Source organism: Gopherus evgoodei, chromosome 2 (assembly GCF_007399415.2).
Source record: "Gopherus evgoodei ecotype Sinaloan lineage chromosome 2, rGopEvg1_v1.p, whole genome shotgun sequence".
Lineage (NCBI taxonomy): Eukaryota > Metazoa > Chordata > Testudines > Testudinidae > Gopherus > Gopherus evgoodei.
In genome coordinates this window covers 225,645,870-225,660,307 of record NC_044323.1, presented here as the reverse complement: position 1 = coordinate 225,660,307, position 14,438 = coordinate 225,645,870, and the positions used below count along the sequence as shown (strand labels likewise).

The 14,438-nt window shown below is 36.5% G+C and overlaps 1 protein-coding gene across 1 annotated transcript in view; it reads left to right on the top strand.

Moving 5' to 3' along the window:
- Window positions 1-14,438, top strand: part of RB1CC1 (RB1 inducible coiled-coil 1) — a 176,599-nt gene that overhangs the window by 60,492 nt on the left and 101,669 nt on the right. Inside the window, 6 exon segments of the mRNA XM_030553083.1 lie at window positions 142-506; window positions 509-554; window positions 556-574; window positions 7,088-7,258; window positions 13,060-13,244; window positions 14,176-14,362. Of these exon segments, the coding sequence (XP_030408943.1) occupies window positions 142-506; window positions 509-554; window positions 556-574; window positions 7,088-7,258; window positions 13,060-13,244; window positions 14,176-14,362 (973 nt within the window).

Below are 14,438 nucleotides of genomic sequence, written 5' to 3'. Positions count from 1 at the left end.
TCCCTATAGCTTTTTTAAAGCTTACTCCTGGGGGAATTCTGCACCAAAAAATTAAAAATTCTGCAACAAAAAATTGCCTACCTTAAACTTTTTGTAAGATTAGTTTCTTGATAGATGTTTTGTTTGTCCTTTATTTTAAAGCTTGGGGACAGCTGTTTCTATAATGTCCAAGATCCCACTGCTGGAGTGCCTAACCAGACATAGTTACAGAGAGTGTTTGGGAAGATTGGATTCTTCTGTTGGGCATGGAGGGGCAGAAAGTGAAGAAACCGAAGATGAGAAGTCTGCTGAACTGGTGCTTTCTTCTGATATACCTAGAGTGCACAATAAATCACTTTTAGGCTCATTTTGCAAGTCTGTGGAACATTCAGTCCTGGACAGCACAGATCCTGGAAATGTCAAAGAAGATAGGGAATCCAGTCAAAACACTACTGTTGAGGACAGTAAAACTTCAGTGGAGCTTAACGAGACTGATCTGCCTTCTTTCAATGTCTCTCTGTTGGACTGGATAATGTTCAAGACAGACCTAATGATGTGGAAATCATTAGTCGAAATGTTTGATTCTATGAGCAGAGTAAGTTCACACTTAAAAAGGTGTCTTAATGAAATAATAGGAATTTTCCCATTTAATCTTTGGTTTCCAGATGCTGCTGCGGTTGAAGTAATGTTGATCTGACTTCAATGTTTTAACTTTGTTCCTCCTGCAATTTTCTGTATTTGAAACAAAGGAGAAAATGGAGAAGAAAAAATCAAAGGGCTGCTTAGTTTGAAAATTTGGCCATCCTGAGATTGGTTACAATTTCATGAGATTAGTTGTCCAAAACGTGATTGGTGATGGGTTTTTTTTAAACTAAAATGGCATTTATTTTTGTGGCTAGCATGGCAACACCTTTTTTTTTTCTTCACTAACTTTGTGATGTTACTTACACAGCAAAATAAACCCAAACCTATGTGAAATCAAGGATGTTCCTGATGCCACAGATGTATAACTCAATTTCTGTTAAACAAAAAAGATTAAATCCTCTATCACCTTAAAAACACAGGAAAAAAAAATTGAGCCCATTAGATGGGGTTTTGACATTTGTACCAGCAGATGGATATAGATATGTTCTCAGAGTAGCTTATATCTAGCTGGGTGTTCCATTTCAGTCTCCAGTAGAGAAGCACCATGCTCTGAGTAATTTTTAGATGGTAGCTTGTTAGTGACTTTATTTTCTTATTTCTTGATTTTTAACTAGTGACCTTTGTAGCCTATTAAAAACCTCTTCCTCATGAATCCTTTCTCATTTCTTACTAGTTGTAATATGTAATTCTTAGTTTAAAACAAGATTTTTAAAACTTTATATTTTATTTTGGGATCTTAGTTTTGCATTCATTATAGTTGTGCAACTCCAGTAAAATGCTCCCTGTAAACCAACACAGCAAAAGTCTCTGGTGTCATGAGGAGGAGCGAGAGGCACTCTGTGAGTAGGTGTTCCTTTTGTGAGTTTTTACAATTGATACTTGAGCTACTTCAAGGAGTGCAGGCTAAAGACTCTCTACATACAAGCTTATGTCACAGGTGGCTGCAACTAGTTTCATATAATCTGGTCTGGTCACTGCAAAGGAACCAGCTTTCTCCTGACCTGTAATTGCAGAGACCAACCCAGCTGCTAAATTACCCAATTTCCCCTTGACAACAACAATTCAGTTATGGAAGTGATGGTATGTAAGTGAAGATTTGACATATTTTAGATTTAATTAGAATTCCTAAATTTTATTTGCAAGAACTTAAGTTGTTGCACCCCTTCCTGTTTGTGTGTTTGTTTGGCTTTTTTAGAAATCTGATACCATTTTCAGAATGATTCTAAGGCTTCCGGTAATCAGTATTAGCTTTGTGATTTGATCACACTTAAAGAGAGAATATGTGGCAGACATATTACAATACGCTTTTTTTTAAAAAAAAAAAAAAAAAAAAGGTAAATTCTGCCTGTCATATGAAAAAGTTTCTGAGCAAAAAGTGGGAGGTCTGCCAATCAGTTCAGACATTTTCATCTGTCCTCCTTGTCTGGGAAATACAATTGGAAACAGGTTCCATTTTTGGTTCTGCCACATGAAAGAAAAATTCTTAAGACTGAAATCTGAGTGTCTTCTGCCCAGCTCCCATTGTCGATCACATTTACTTACCAGGTTCTGTATGGGGATACTCTCAGGGGCATATTCCATCAAATTTAAATAGAGGTAATTGGAAACAGAAATTAAATTTTCAAGTGCAAAATGTATTACCTTTAATGCTGTCAATATTATCAGCAGTGTGACATGCAGCACTTGGAATACTGAGTGACACAGAGGCAATAGGAGGAGTTTTAAAGACAGCTATTTTGTTATAAATGTATCGATATTAAAGTGGTAAATCTGGAAAAGAACAACTTACAGGTTATATAATTCTAACCATTTCATATAGGTAACATTTTGTAACATTTGTAACACAGTGTACTCTTACCCAACTTTCCTTTATTCTGTGTGTGTGCCCTTTACCGTCATCTAGCCAAGAGACCAGACCGAAACATTTGTCATTCAACTACTGCAATTATGTCTGACTTTTATTACTTAACTATAATTGCCTTCTGTAAATATTCACAAAACTGAAAAATGAGATGATTCCTGTTAAAATAAAGTTGCTCTACTTCCCTGTTATGAAAATAATTTTATATGTTTAATTTACTTGAAAGCTTTCAGCCAGATTTTCGCATCTCTTCGGAGAGTAATGCTGTCCAGAAGCAGAACAATGTAGGTGCTTGATCGGTTTTGACCTATTTTTTTCCCAGAATAAAAACATCAAAGCGTATGAGAGTATTTAGTGTAATACAACATTTTAATTTATGTTGTTCAACAGGATACAGACAGCAAACAGCTGAGTGTTTGAGCACCGTTGATTTAAAATTAAACTTTGAAATTGGAACTGAAAAAAATATTAATAGGGCTGTCGATTAATCACAGTTAACTCAAGTGATTAACTAAAAAAAGTATTGCGATTAAAAGCATGATCAGTTTTAATCGCACTGTTAAACAATAGAATACTAGTTAAAATTATTAAATATTGTGGATGTTTTCTCTACATTTCATATATATTCTGTCTTGTAATTGAAATTAGTGTAAATTTTTTTTATTACAAATATTGCACGGTAAAAAATGATAAATAGTATTTTACAATTTACCACATACAAGTACTGTAGTGCCATCTCTTTGTCATGAAAGTGCAATACGAATGTAGGTTTTTAATTATATATCTGCACTCAAACAAAACAGTGTAAACTTCAGAGCCTACAAGTTCACTCAGTTCTACTTGTTCATCCAATTCCTAAGCTAAACAAGTTTGTTTACATTTACAGGAGATAATGCACAGTGTCACCAGACCAGTGAGAACAGCATTTGCACGGCACTTTTGTAGCCAGCATTGCAAGGTATTTACGTGCCAGATATGCTAAACATTCATATGCCTCTTCATGCTTCGGCCACTATTCCAGAGGACGTGCTTCCATGCTGATGATGCTCGATTTAAAAAAAAAATAAAAAAAATTGTGACTGAACTGTTTTGGGGCAGAATAGTGTGTCCCCTGCTCTGTTTTACCTGTGTTCTGCCATATATTTCATGTTATAGCAGTCTCGGATGATGATCTAGCACAAGTTGTTCATTTTAAGAACAACTTTCACTGCAGATTTCATAAAATGCAAAAAAAGATACCAATGTGAGAGAGAGCACTCGACCCGAGGTTTGAGAATCTGAAGCGCCTTCCAAAATCTCAGAGGGATGAGGTTTGGAACATGCTTTCAGAAGCCTTAAAAGAGCAAGACTGATGTAACTACAGAACCCAAACCACTAAAAAAGAAAATAAACCTTCTGCTGGTGGCATCAGACTCAAATAATAAAAATGAACATGCGTCACTCTGCACTGCTTTGGATTGTTATTGAGCAGAACCCATCATCAGCATGGATGTATTTTCCTCTGGAATGGTGGTTGAAGGTACATACGAATCTTTAGCATATCTGTCATGTAAATATTTTGTGACACTGGCTACAACAGTGCTATGAGAGCGTCTGTTCTAACTTTCAGGTGACATTGTAAACAAGAAGCAGGCAGCATTATCTCCTGCAAATATAAACAAACTTGTTTGTCTGAGCAATCGGCTAAATAAGAAGTAGGACTAAGTGGCCATGCAGGCTCTAAAATTTTACATTGTTTTATTTTTGAATGCAGTGTTTTAACATAATTCTACATTTTTGTAACTTCAAGTTTCATGATAAAGAGATTGCACTAAAGTACTTGTTTTAGGTGAATTGAAAAATACTATTTCTTTTGGGTTTTTTACAGTGCAAATACTTGTAATAAAAAATAAATAGGAAGGAGCACTGTACACTTTGTATTGTAATTGAAATCAATATATTTTAAAATGTAGAAAACAGCCAAAAATATTTAAATAAATGGTATTCTATTATTGTTTAACAGTGGGATTCTCACTCACTCAACCAAAACAGTGGGATTAATCATGATTAATTTCTTAATTGCTTGACAGGCCTAATATCTAAATACATATCCTGTGGCAGAATGCTTATTTGGTATTATATTTATCCTGAGATGACATTTTGACATGTAAAACTGGAATAGGCTAGCATTAATTTATTGATTTTTTTTTTTATTGCTATTTAGAAATATGAACCATGCAGCTGATTTATGATGGCATTTCTTGCTAATCTCCTTTATGGAATTCTTCCTGTTGTTTTAATTCTTTGTAGAGCAGTGGTTTCCAAGCTCTGGTCTATGACCATTGGTGGTCCAGGGTGAACTAGTATGTTCTGCATGGTGCTGACGTCTTGCTTCTAAATGCTTCTATAGACATCCAGACATAGCTTCTTGTAAAAGCAGTTGGCAACAAGGAGCTAATGTAGTTGCTTCTGTTCGGGCTGCTGCTATGTAATCAGGAGGGGGTGGGAAAGAAACTACCATAGCCAGAAGCTGCTATCTACCAATGAAGGAGGAGCCAGATCCTGCAAATGGGACTAGAGTAAAAGGCAGCAGGAGAGGGTGGGCAGAGAGGAGATCAGACAGCAGGGTAGTATGTGCAGAAGGGTGAAATGAGAGAAAGATTCTTTTTGTTCCAAAAGGTCAAAACACAAACTGCATTAGTTAAAAATAATGTAATTCCCTAATACAGCTCTACTCGGATATAACGCAACCCGATATAACATGAATTTGGACATAACGTGGTAAAGCAGTGCTCCGGGGGGAGGGGGGTGGAGCTGCGCACTCCGGCGGATCAAAGCAAGTTTGATATTATGTGGTTTCACCTATAACACGGTAAGATTTTTTGGCTCCTGAGGACAGCGTTTTATCGGGGTAGAGGTGTACTACTTTTCCATGTAAACAACTGTTGTAGTTGCGGCAAGGACGATATATAGTCATGAATGGGATTGTAATTGGGAGGAGGATCCAGTTGATGACTCTGTTAAGAGTTCATCCAGTATTTGAAAATTTTTGAGAACCTTTAGTACAAATAGTTCATTTAGAAAGACGTGACAAGGTAGGTCAGTTTTAAAACTTCCATGACGTCTCAAAAAGCTTTAAAAAAATCCTGAAGTATTGTATCATTTGAGATGTGCTGTGGCTATTTAACTTCAGCTGTTTTACACTAATATTTTCTTCTGGAAATTAAGGCTAATTCTAATTGTTTTTTTCTTCGAAGTTCAATCACTTTCCAACTTGCTTTCTTTTTCCCACTTTCCTTATTATTATTTTATTATTATTTATTATTTTGGAGTAAATGGGGATCTCTTTAACTCTAGTACCTCTTTATGTTGTAGTATCCCTCCTTCAAAGTTTCACGTTGCTGCATCCCACAACATTTGCAGCAATACTGGCATTTGCTACAATATCTTAGGTCCTAGATTATGTACTCCTGGCTTTTATGTAGGCATTTTCCTCATGTAGGCATTCACTTATGTATATGGTATTATAGACTTCAGAGTGAGAGTTCTCATGTGACTAAATGTTAGAGTAGTTCCCTAAAGATAATTTTTACTGAACTCTCTTGCAACACCAGGTTTGCAGTAGCTGTTGTAGATAAATTGTTATGCCACGCTACCGAAGGGTGACATGCTCTATGCTCGTAATTAGTTTGTTCAGAACTGTTTTCCATTGAAACAGTAATCTCCCTATTCTCTTATAACTGAAGAATTTGTATTGAAAGGCTCTACTTTTTTCCACTAATTTTGAAGTTGAATTGGAGGAATCACTCCAAAGCCCTGTAGATGATGTTCTTACTCTTTTAACATCTGTTGGTGATAGTGGGCTTGTAAGGGTGGGTGAGTCAACCTTTTCATCTAGCAAAAAATTAGTGACTACTTTAAATTTAGTAAAAGTTTTAAACATTATCAGAGGTGGTACAGCTCTTTAATATCCTCAGTTATTGGTTCATGAATAGATGTGCCTATCTTATGAAGAGCTGTCACTTTAGTTTTCCATTTTTTTAAATTAATCACTGTTCCATTTTCAAGGACCTGGATTGCATAGTCTAATAATTCCCAAACTATTTCTAATTTTACGCCACAAGTAAGAACAAAGACTAAATTGTAAAATAACAGTAACAACAACAAAACAGAATATGTGGGATACAGAAGAAACTCACAGTGAAAAACTAAATCAAAAGTTAAGGAACTGTGGGTACATCTGCACAGTAAACAGCAGCCTGCTGTAGTGAGTCTGGGTCTACAGACTCAGGCTCCTACTATGGTGCTAAAAATAGCTGTGTGGTTGTTGGGGCTCCTGCTTGAGCTTGGGCTCTGAAGCCCACCTCCTCTTTAGGCTTCAGTGTAGACATACCCTAAGAGAGCAAAATAATTTGGATGAATTTTGATATTTTGTTTTCTCTAACATATTTATTTCATTTTTTATTTATTTTATTTTTTTGCTCCTGCACCAATCATTCAACATCAATGTTGACATCGTCTTTTTATTAATGAGTTGCAATCTGTTGTACACAGTGTGAAGTATTTTTTTTTAAAGCCTCTAAATATATGTATAATTACAGTCTCTTTTCGTCCATCTTTTAGCTTGATCCAAAGATCATTCAGCCCTTTTTGGTAGAATGTCGACAAACTATTGCCAAACTAGATAATCAGAACATGAAGGCGATTAAAGGGCTTGAGGACAGGCTTTATGCATTGGACCAGATGATAGCTAGCTGCAGCAGACTGGTAAATGAACAGAAAGACCTTGCTCAGGTAAAATTTATTTTTTCTTGGGGTGGGAGAAATAGATTAATGTAGCACAATATTCTAATAAAACAATTAAGCATATCTCTTTATGTGAAACAATTTTTCCAACACATTTAACTTTATATACAAGAATATTATAAAAACATGGTAGCTGTGGGTTTTTTTAGGGTAGAAGGTGCATTTTCCTTATAATTCTTATTTTTTGGTTACTTCTCACGTTCTAGAAATTAACCTTTGGGATGAAATGTCTTCTTATTTTCAGTACATAAGGGCAAATTTGGTAATTTCATTTGGTAGTTTTAAATTATCACAGATGTAGACATAGTACTGGATCATTCATTCAAAAAATGTAAGGATTTTTGTTGTTTTAAAACATCGGCTGTGGTAGTTGCCAGTACAAACTCTTAAATATTGTACTTAAATAAATGGAATTTTGTACAGATTAACCCACTCTCCCCTACCACTCTACAGAGTAAAACAAATGAAACCGTAAACCCTAGATATAAAACAGTGGTCAAATAAATGCACAGAGAAAATCCAAAATTACAGTTCTCACTGTAACTGTAGCTCTGACAAACTGCATAGTTTGTCAGAGCTACATATGGCCAAGTAGTCACGTTAAAATTACTGTGGAAACCATAATTCTGAAAGTCCTCACGTTTTTTGTATTTAAATTTTCAACTATTTTGATTGATTTTTTGCATCGTGCAATCCCAAATCCTGAGTAAATTACAAATATATTTAATGAAGTAGAGAATATTGTTCCCTTTGTTTCCATCAACGTTATTTTCCCGTTTGTATGTCTGAGCATTTTGGTATAAGTTGGACATATAAGATGCTAAACATAAAATCAACCCTGAGCATTGAGAAGTTAGTGTCAATTATTGAAGGGAAGCAAAGAGACACAAGGCTATGGCCCGCAGAGATAAGGAAAAAAAGCAGGAGGGTGTTTTTTAAAAAAATATATTAGGAACAAAATGAATCCTAACAATGGTATTGGTTCATTACTAGATGGAAATGGCAGAATTAGCAATAGTAATGCAGAAAAGGCAGAAATATTCAATAAATATTCTTTATTGGAGGGGGAAAACTAAATTATGTAGTCTTATATATGGTGAGGATAGCACTCTTTTCCATTCCGCTAGTATCTCTGTAAGATGTCAGACAGAAGCTACTAATGTTTTAGATGTTTTTAAAGCAGCAGATCCAGATGACTTACATGCAAGAGTTTTAAGAATTAGCTGAGGAGCTCACTGGACTATTAATGTTGATTTTTAATAAGTCTTACTCATAGACTTTAAGGTCAGAAGGGACCATTATGATCATCTAGTCTGACCTCCTGCACAATGCAGGCCACACAATCTCACTCATCCACTTCTATAACAAACCCCTTGAAGCACTGGGCAAGTTTCAGAAGAATGGAAGAAAATTAATTTGCCAGTTCTTAAAAAGGTAGATGAGATGGCCCAGATAATTGTAGACCTGTCAGGCTGACATGGATCTTAGGCTAAATAATGGCTGATACAGAACTTATTTAGGAATGAAAGGAGGGTAATGTAATTTAAGATAAATGAAAATGGGTTATAGAAAATAGTTCATGTGAAACTAACTTAATATCTCTTTTTTATGAGACTACATGTTGGTTGATAAAAGGCAATAATGTTGATGTAATAGACTTCTGTAAAATGTTTGACTTGGTACGGCATGGCATGTTGATTAAAAAACTAGAACAATATAAAATTAACATGGCACACACATTAAATTGATTAAAAACTGGATACTGGATACGTCTCTGTACAAACCCCTGCTTCCATTCCCCCTACAGCAAAGGGGTAGAGAGAAAATACTTTGTCACCTCTAAGGGGTACGAGTACTTGTTTACTCACCTGCAGCGCTGCTCATTGGTGGTGGCCGCGGTGAATGAGAGAGAAGCAGGGGCACCAGGAACCGACCCCAAAAGATTCCAAAAAGCTGGACTTCTTCAGCTGGAAGGTCTGCTCAACTGGGGGGCTCCAGCTCAGGATTGCCAACTCAACAGGAAATCCCGAGAAGGTACAATTTCAACTCATGGAACACCGTGTTGAAATTCAAAGAACTGGTACCTACTGAATCCAGGGCAGAGTTTGGGGACATAGTGGATAAGGGCAAGGCAGTGGCACAGACCTCTTTACAGGTCTCACTGGATATGCGGACTTGACTGTGCATACCTTGTCTTTGGGCATAGCAATAAGGAGGAATTCATGGCTCGGAGCATCCGGGCTTCCCAGGAAGGCACAACAAACAACTCAGAAAACATTTTAAGCCTGAGCCCACGCAACGCTTCTAACCCCCCTGCACAGGCAGGACATCTCAAGGAAGCGTGGCAGGAATGGCAGGCGTAAGCCTTCCCAGCCTCCACCCAGCCAGAGCGTGGCGAGGCCAGGAGTGGGCTATGTTAGTGCCTGGACAGTGTGCACTTGCCAGTTGTCAGAATGACCAGTGCATTTTTCCTCCATTGTGGGAGGCAGGGCATACAGTTGCCAAGGCCTCTGTTGTAAAGAGATAATAGTTGCCTTTGCATAGGACAGAACACAGTGAAAGATGTGCCACCCAATTGTAGTCTTTACTGATTATGGTATTGAATAATATTGCTGACCTCTTTAAACTCTAATATTAGACAAAAGTCCAGTGGGGCTGGAACAGTTTTTGGAGTGGGGGTGCTCAGCTGCACCCTCCCCTGTCCACATTCCTTAACACCCCTTAGAGCTGGGACCGGCGACCAGGACCCCAGGGCAGGCAGCAGAGCCCCCAGGACCAGCGGCCGAGCAGGACCGCAGAATGGCCGCAGAGCCCCTGGGTGCGGGGCTGACAGCTGAGCGGGACTGCAGGGGTGCGGGACCAGCAGCTGGGCAGCTGGATGCAAAACCTGCGGGTGCTGTACCACCACCTGCACCCCTACTTCTTACGCCTATGAAAAAGTCTGATCTCTATGGCTGGCTCCTGTTGAGGGAGAGGAAGAGATGACCTACAGCCATCAGCCTGACACCATTTACAAAAAGTTACTCAAACACCTTCCAAAGCTTAAGATACATTAGGGTTGAACTCCTGCCCATCTTTGCAATGTTACGCTGATATTATCCGGCGACTTTTCATCTGATAAGCCAATTGGCCTAGTTCTCCTTTTAACTCATTAGCATTTACATCACCGTATCACCATAGTAACATGCAGTTAACTTAAGGAAGTCTTTAACATTTCTCCCCAGCTACTAACAGTCAACTTTTTTGGTGTCTGCTGATCTGATGAGAAAACATAGAATGTGTATATTAGAGCTAAATAATATCAAGAAGTAAAAGGACACAGTTCATTTATTAAGGATAATGTATTAAGCTTCAAAATATAAAACAATGCCTTTATTAATATATGAAGACACCTAACTGCTCTATGAAATACTGTTTTTAGAAATTACTCTGATTAGCTTTTATACCTAAAGGAAAAAGCCCTACCCTTTGCTTAAAACTTTTTACGTTGCTAAAATTGACGTTTCCCCATTTATGCCAGTTGTTCAGTTTTTCTCTTCACTATGTTCAGATTTGAAACTAGACTAGTGAGGTTCATCCTCCTGCACAATGTATTCTTGCTTGGGTTGAAAATGCCATAAAGGGAATGATAAAATCTAAAAGATCTTTTATTGACATTTCTGAAATCTATTAATATTAGGCCCTGGGAAAGCATTTTTTCTCAAACTTTTACCAACCAATAATGGAAGAGGAAAAGAGCGTAGCGATGTTGCAGTTGCTGTTTACTACTGCACTCTTCCAAGAGCAGCGAATAACCATTGTAAAATACCAGGGCAATTGAACAAGTCTTTAACATTTTGCAAACTATCTATTTTTAGCACATTGTGTCTTTTAGCAGTTACAAAATTCATGAAAGAGTACTAACTTGGAACAATTGTTATGACTTATAGGAAACTTCAGTAATAAGTTTACTGTTGTCATCTTCCGAGACAGTAACTTTTTAGCCATTTTGGTGGAGATTTTCAAAGAGCCAAGTGTCAGGTAATTCCTACTGAAAGTCAGTATATCTCTGTCATTTGTGCCTTTGAAAATCTCCACCTTTGTTCTGTTCCTCCTGTAGTCCTTCCCGCTCCAACACACGATTTTGGAAACGGTAGGGATGACACAAAAGGTGTTTCTGTGTATTATGCCTTTGAATTGTTTGAGTTTAAGTTTGAGTTTAAATGACTGCCTGATTTGCAGTTGCCCGCCTGTTTCATGGTGTGAACCTCAGGGAGCATATTACACCAATTCTGCAGAGAATTAATGGGCTCTCTTTTTGCTTTGGGTACAGTTCAGTGGATTACTACAGCTGTGCCTGGTTTGTGTCCTGACTACCTGAGAAAATACCTCACTCCCTATATGGCACCTTGGCGATTAATTTTATCTGGTTTATTCAAACTAATAGTATATAGATACAATTTTCCATCGGCTTCTTTATATTTATAATACTTGTAATACTGTTCAGTTCCCAAGACAGTGATGGGCACTCCTAGGCACTCATTCATATATATGTATTAGTGAAACATAATGTAAATACTTTTTTCATGCAACGTTAAAACTAACTTCTAGCTTTATTTATATGTGTGTGTGTGTGTGTGTGTATATATATATATATATATAGAATATATACATTTGTGAAGTAAATGATATGCCAGGTGCCTTAGCAACAAATACAGGTAATACATGAAATGAAGCCAAAATATTAGTTGGAGGTCAAAATGTTATTAGACAAGAACTTGTCTTGGCTGCACTTTGATTCCCAAGTGGAAAATATTTTAATTATTTTCCATGTAGGAATCAGGTAATACAAGTATTCAAGTACAAGACAAAAGTAAACATTATTCCCTGAGTTAATATAACTTTAAAGAGCATTTTTGAGCCTTGAAAGCTGGGAATTATCATCTGTGCATGTATAGTTATGGTCAATAGGGGGCATTACATAATAAGAATGTAAGAATACTTTTACAGAAACATCAAAGCCAACTCTGTTGTGCAGAATCATTGAAATAAATCCATCTATGCTTAGCTATTATTTTATTTCTCATTTATTGTTTTTGTCAAACTGAGCATTATTTTTTTTTCTATTTGAATTTTTAAAATGTGAATTATTGGCAGTATATTTTAAAAATATTTCCATTGCGTCAAATAGGTATGGAGGTCCATGTTACTGAGAGTGAGAGAGGTGTTCCACAAGATGCTCAGTTATGATGCAGGCGGTAATAAGAAAAAGTTGCCTGATTAAGGCAGCTAGATAACTGGAATGATTTCAGCCTATAAAAATAGTTTTGTTGCAAGACTTGACAAAACAGTTTAAAATTTAAAAAGTACTAAAGGGACAGTTCTCCTCTTGATGTGTGAGAATATTCCATCTGCCCTTCATTATATGACTATAGTCTAAGGAGAAAATAACTGCCCTGTACGCTGCTTTGCTTGCTGTGGGATGTTAAATTAGCCCATTTACAAAATAGCACCACTCTTGTTGTTAATATTTAAATATACAGTGGTTCTTTTTTCTTTATTGTTGATAGTAATTAATAGAATTTTATTTAAGGAATAAAACCCTGGGGCAACAATACCACAGTGGTTCAGTGATCACATCATATCTCAGAGTGAGGCCAGGTAAGTATGTTAAAGCTGTTTCACATCCTTACAGATGGAATGTGCTATGTAAATAAGTAAACAATGACACTGATATAGAACCAACTAAGGGGCGAACGTTCTTCATTTTGTCACACAAATCCGCTTAACAAGCATTTCTCTATTTATAGGGATTTTTGGCTAATCAGAAGAGAGCTGAGAACTTGAAAGATCCTTCTGTGCTACCTGATTTGTGTTTGAGTCATGCAAATCAGCTGATGATTATGTTAACTAATCATAGGAAACTGTTAGATATTAAGCAGAAATGTACCACTGCAAAACAAGAGCTTGCAAATAATCTACAAGTCAGACTAAAGTAAGTGATGTCAGTTTTCTTTAAAGCTTTTTTTTGGTTTATGTCACTGGAGTTTATCATATAAAGTACCATATGAATAAATCTTAAATACAGTATATACTGGATTATTTTTTTTCTGGATTAATACATATAGATTTTTTGGGTTGGGGGAGGAAATGTGATGATGAAGGTTGAAATTACACATATTATATGATGTCTGTGATGTAAGTCAGGCACAGTAATATGGCATAGTATGTGTTTTTTGTACAATAGCTAAATCTATTGTTCTTGTACTTAATACAATCCAAATTGGTGAAAACGTTTCAAGGAATTGGCGATCAATGGACAAAATGTCTTATGTGACCTATGATAAGCAATTACATAGATTTTTGGTGCTTTAAAAGCGGAGTAATGCTTTCAGAAAACATATTTTAAACAATACTTTTTCCTCAGTTTGTGATGAGATAGAATAAGTTAAATTAGTTAAGAATTTGTCATTTATTTACAGTATGTTAACATAAAGATTTCATGCAATGACAGCCTAGTAAAGCATTGTCTAACATTTGCGGTATGAGACAGATGCTGTCCAGAACTAAATGGTGATTAGTGTAATCACATTCAGCCTTGCTCAATGGAAAATTAAGTGTCTTGCTCACTCTGCAGCTGTCCTATATGCTTCAGGGCATTGTCAGTATGAAAAACATGAATAAAAACCGTGTTTGGGAAGGATTGTTAGTGTCTTGTTCAGGAAATAGTTGTATTATCCACAACATAAACAAAATAAATAGGTAACTGATCAACAGTTATCTTTTTTAAAGCAAAATGAGACTCTCACCCTGGATTATTTTTTTCCTTAGAACTTAATTGTGATAATGTGCATCGGGATAACATCTTTGAAACCTTGTTTTAAAATCTGATGATCTTGAAGCTACTGGTATATTTTACTCCGTAGATGGTGTTGCTTTGTGATGCTTCATGCAGACCAAGATGGAGAGAAACTGCAAGCCTTGTTTCGCCTTGTAACAGAGCTGCTAGAAAGAGTCAAGATTGTAGAGGCTCTCAGTACCGTTCCTCAAATGTACTGTTTAGCTGTTGTTGAGGTTGTAAGGAGAAAAATGTTCATAAAACACTACAGGGAGGTAAGCAAGTTAAATAATTTCAAGGTTTACCTTTGTGTGATCATAGGAACTGACTTATTGACTTACCATGCTAACT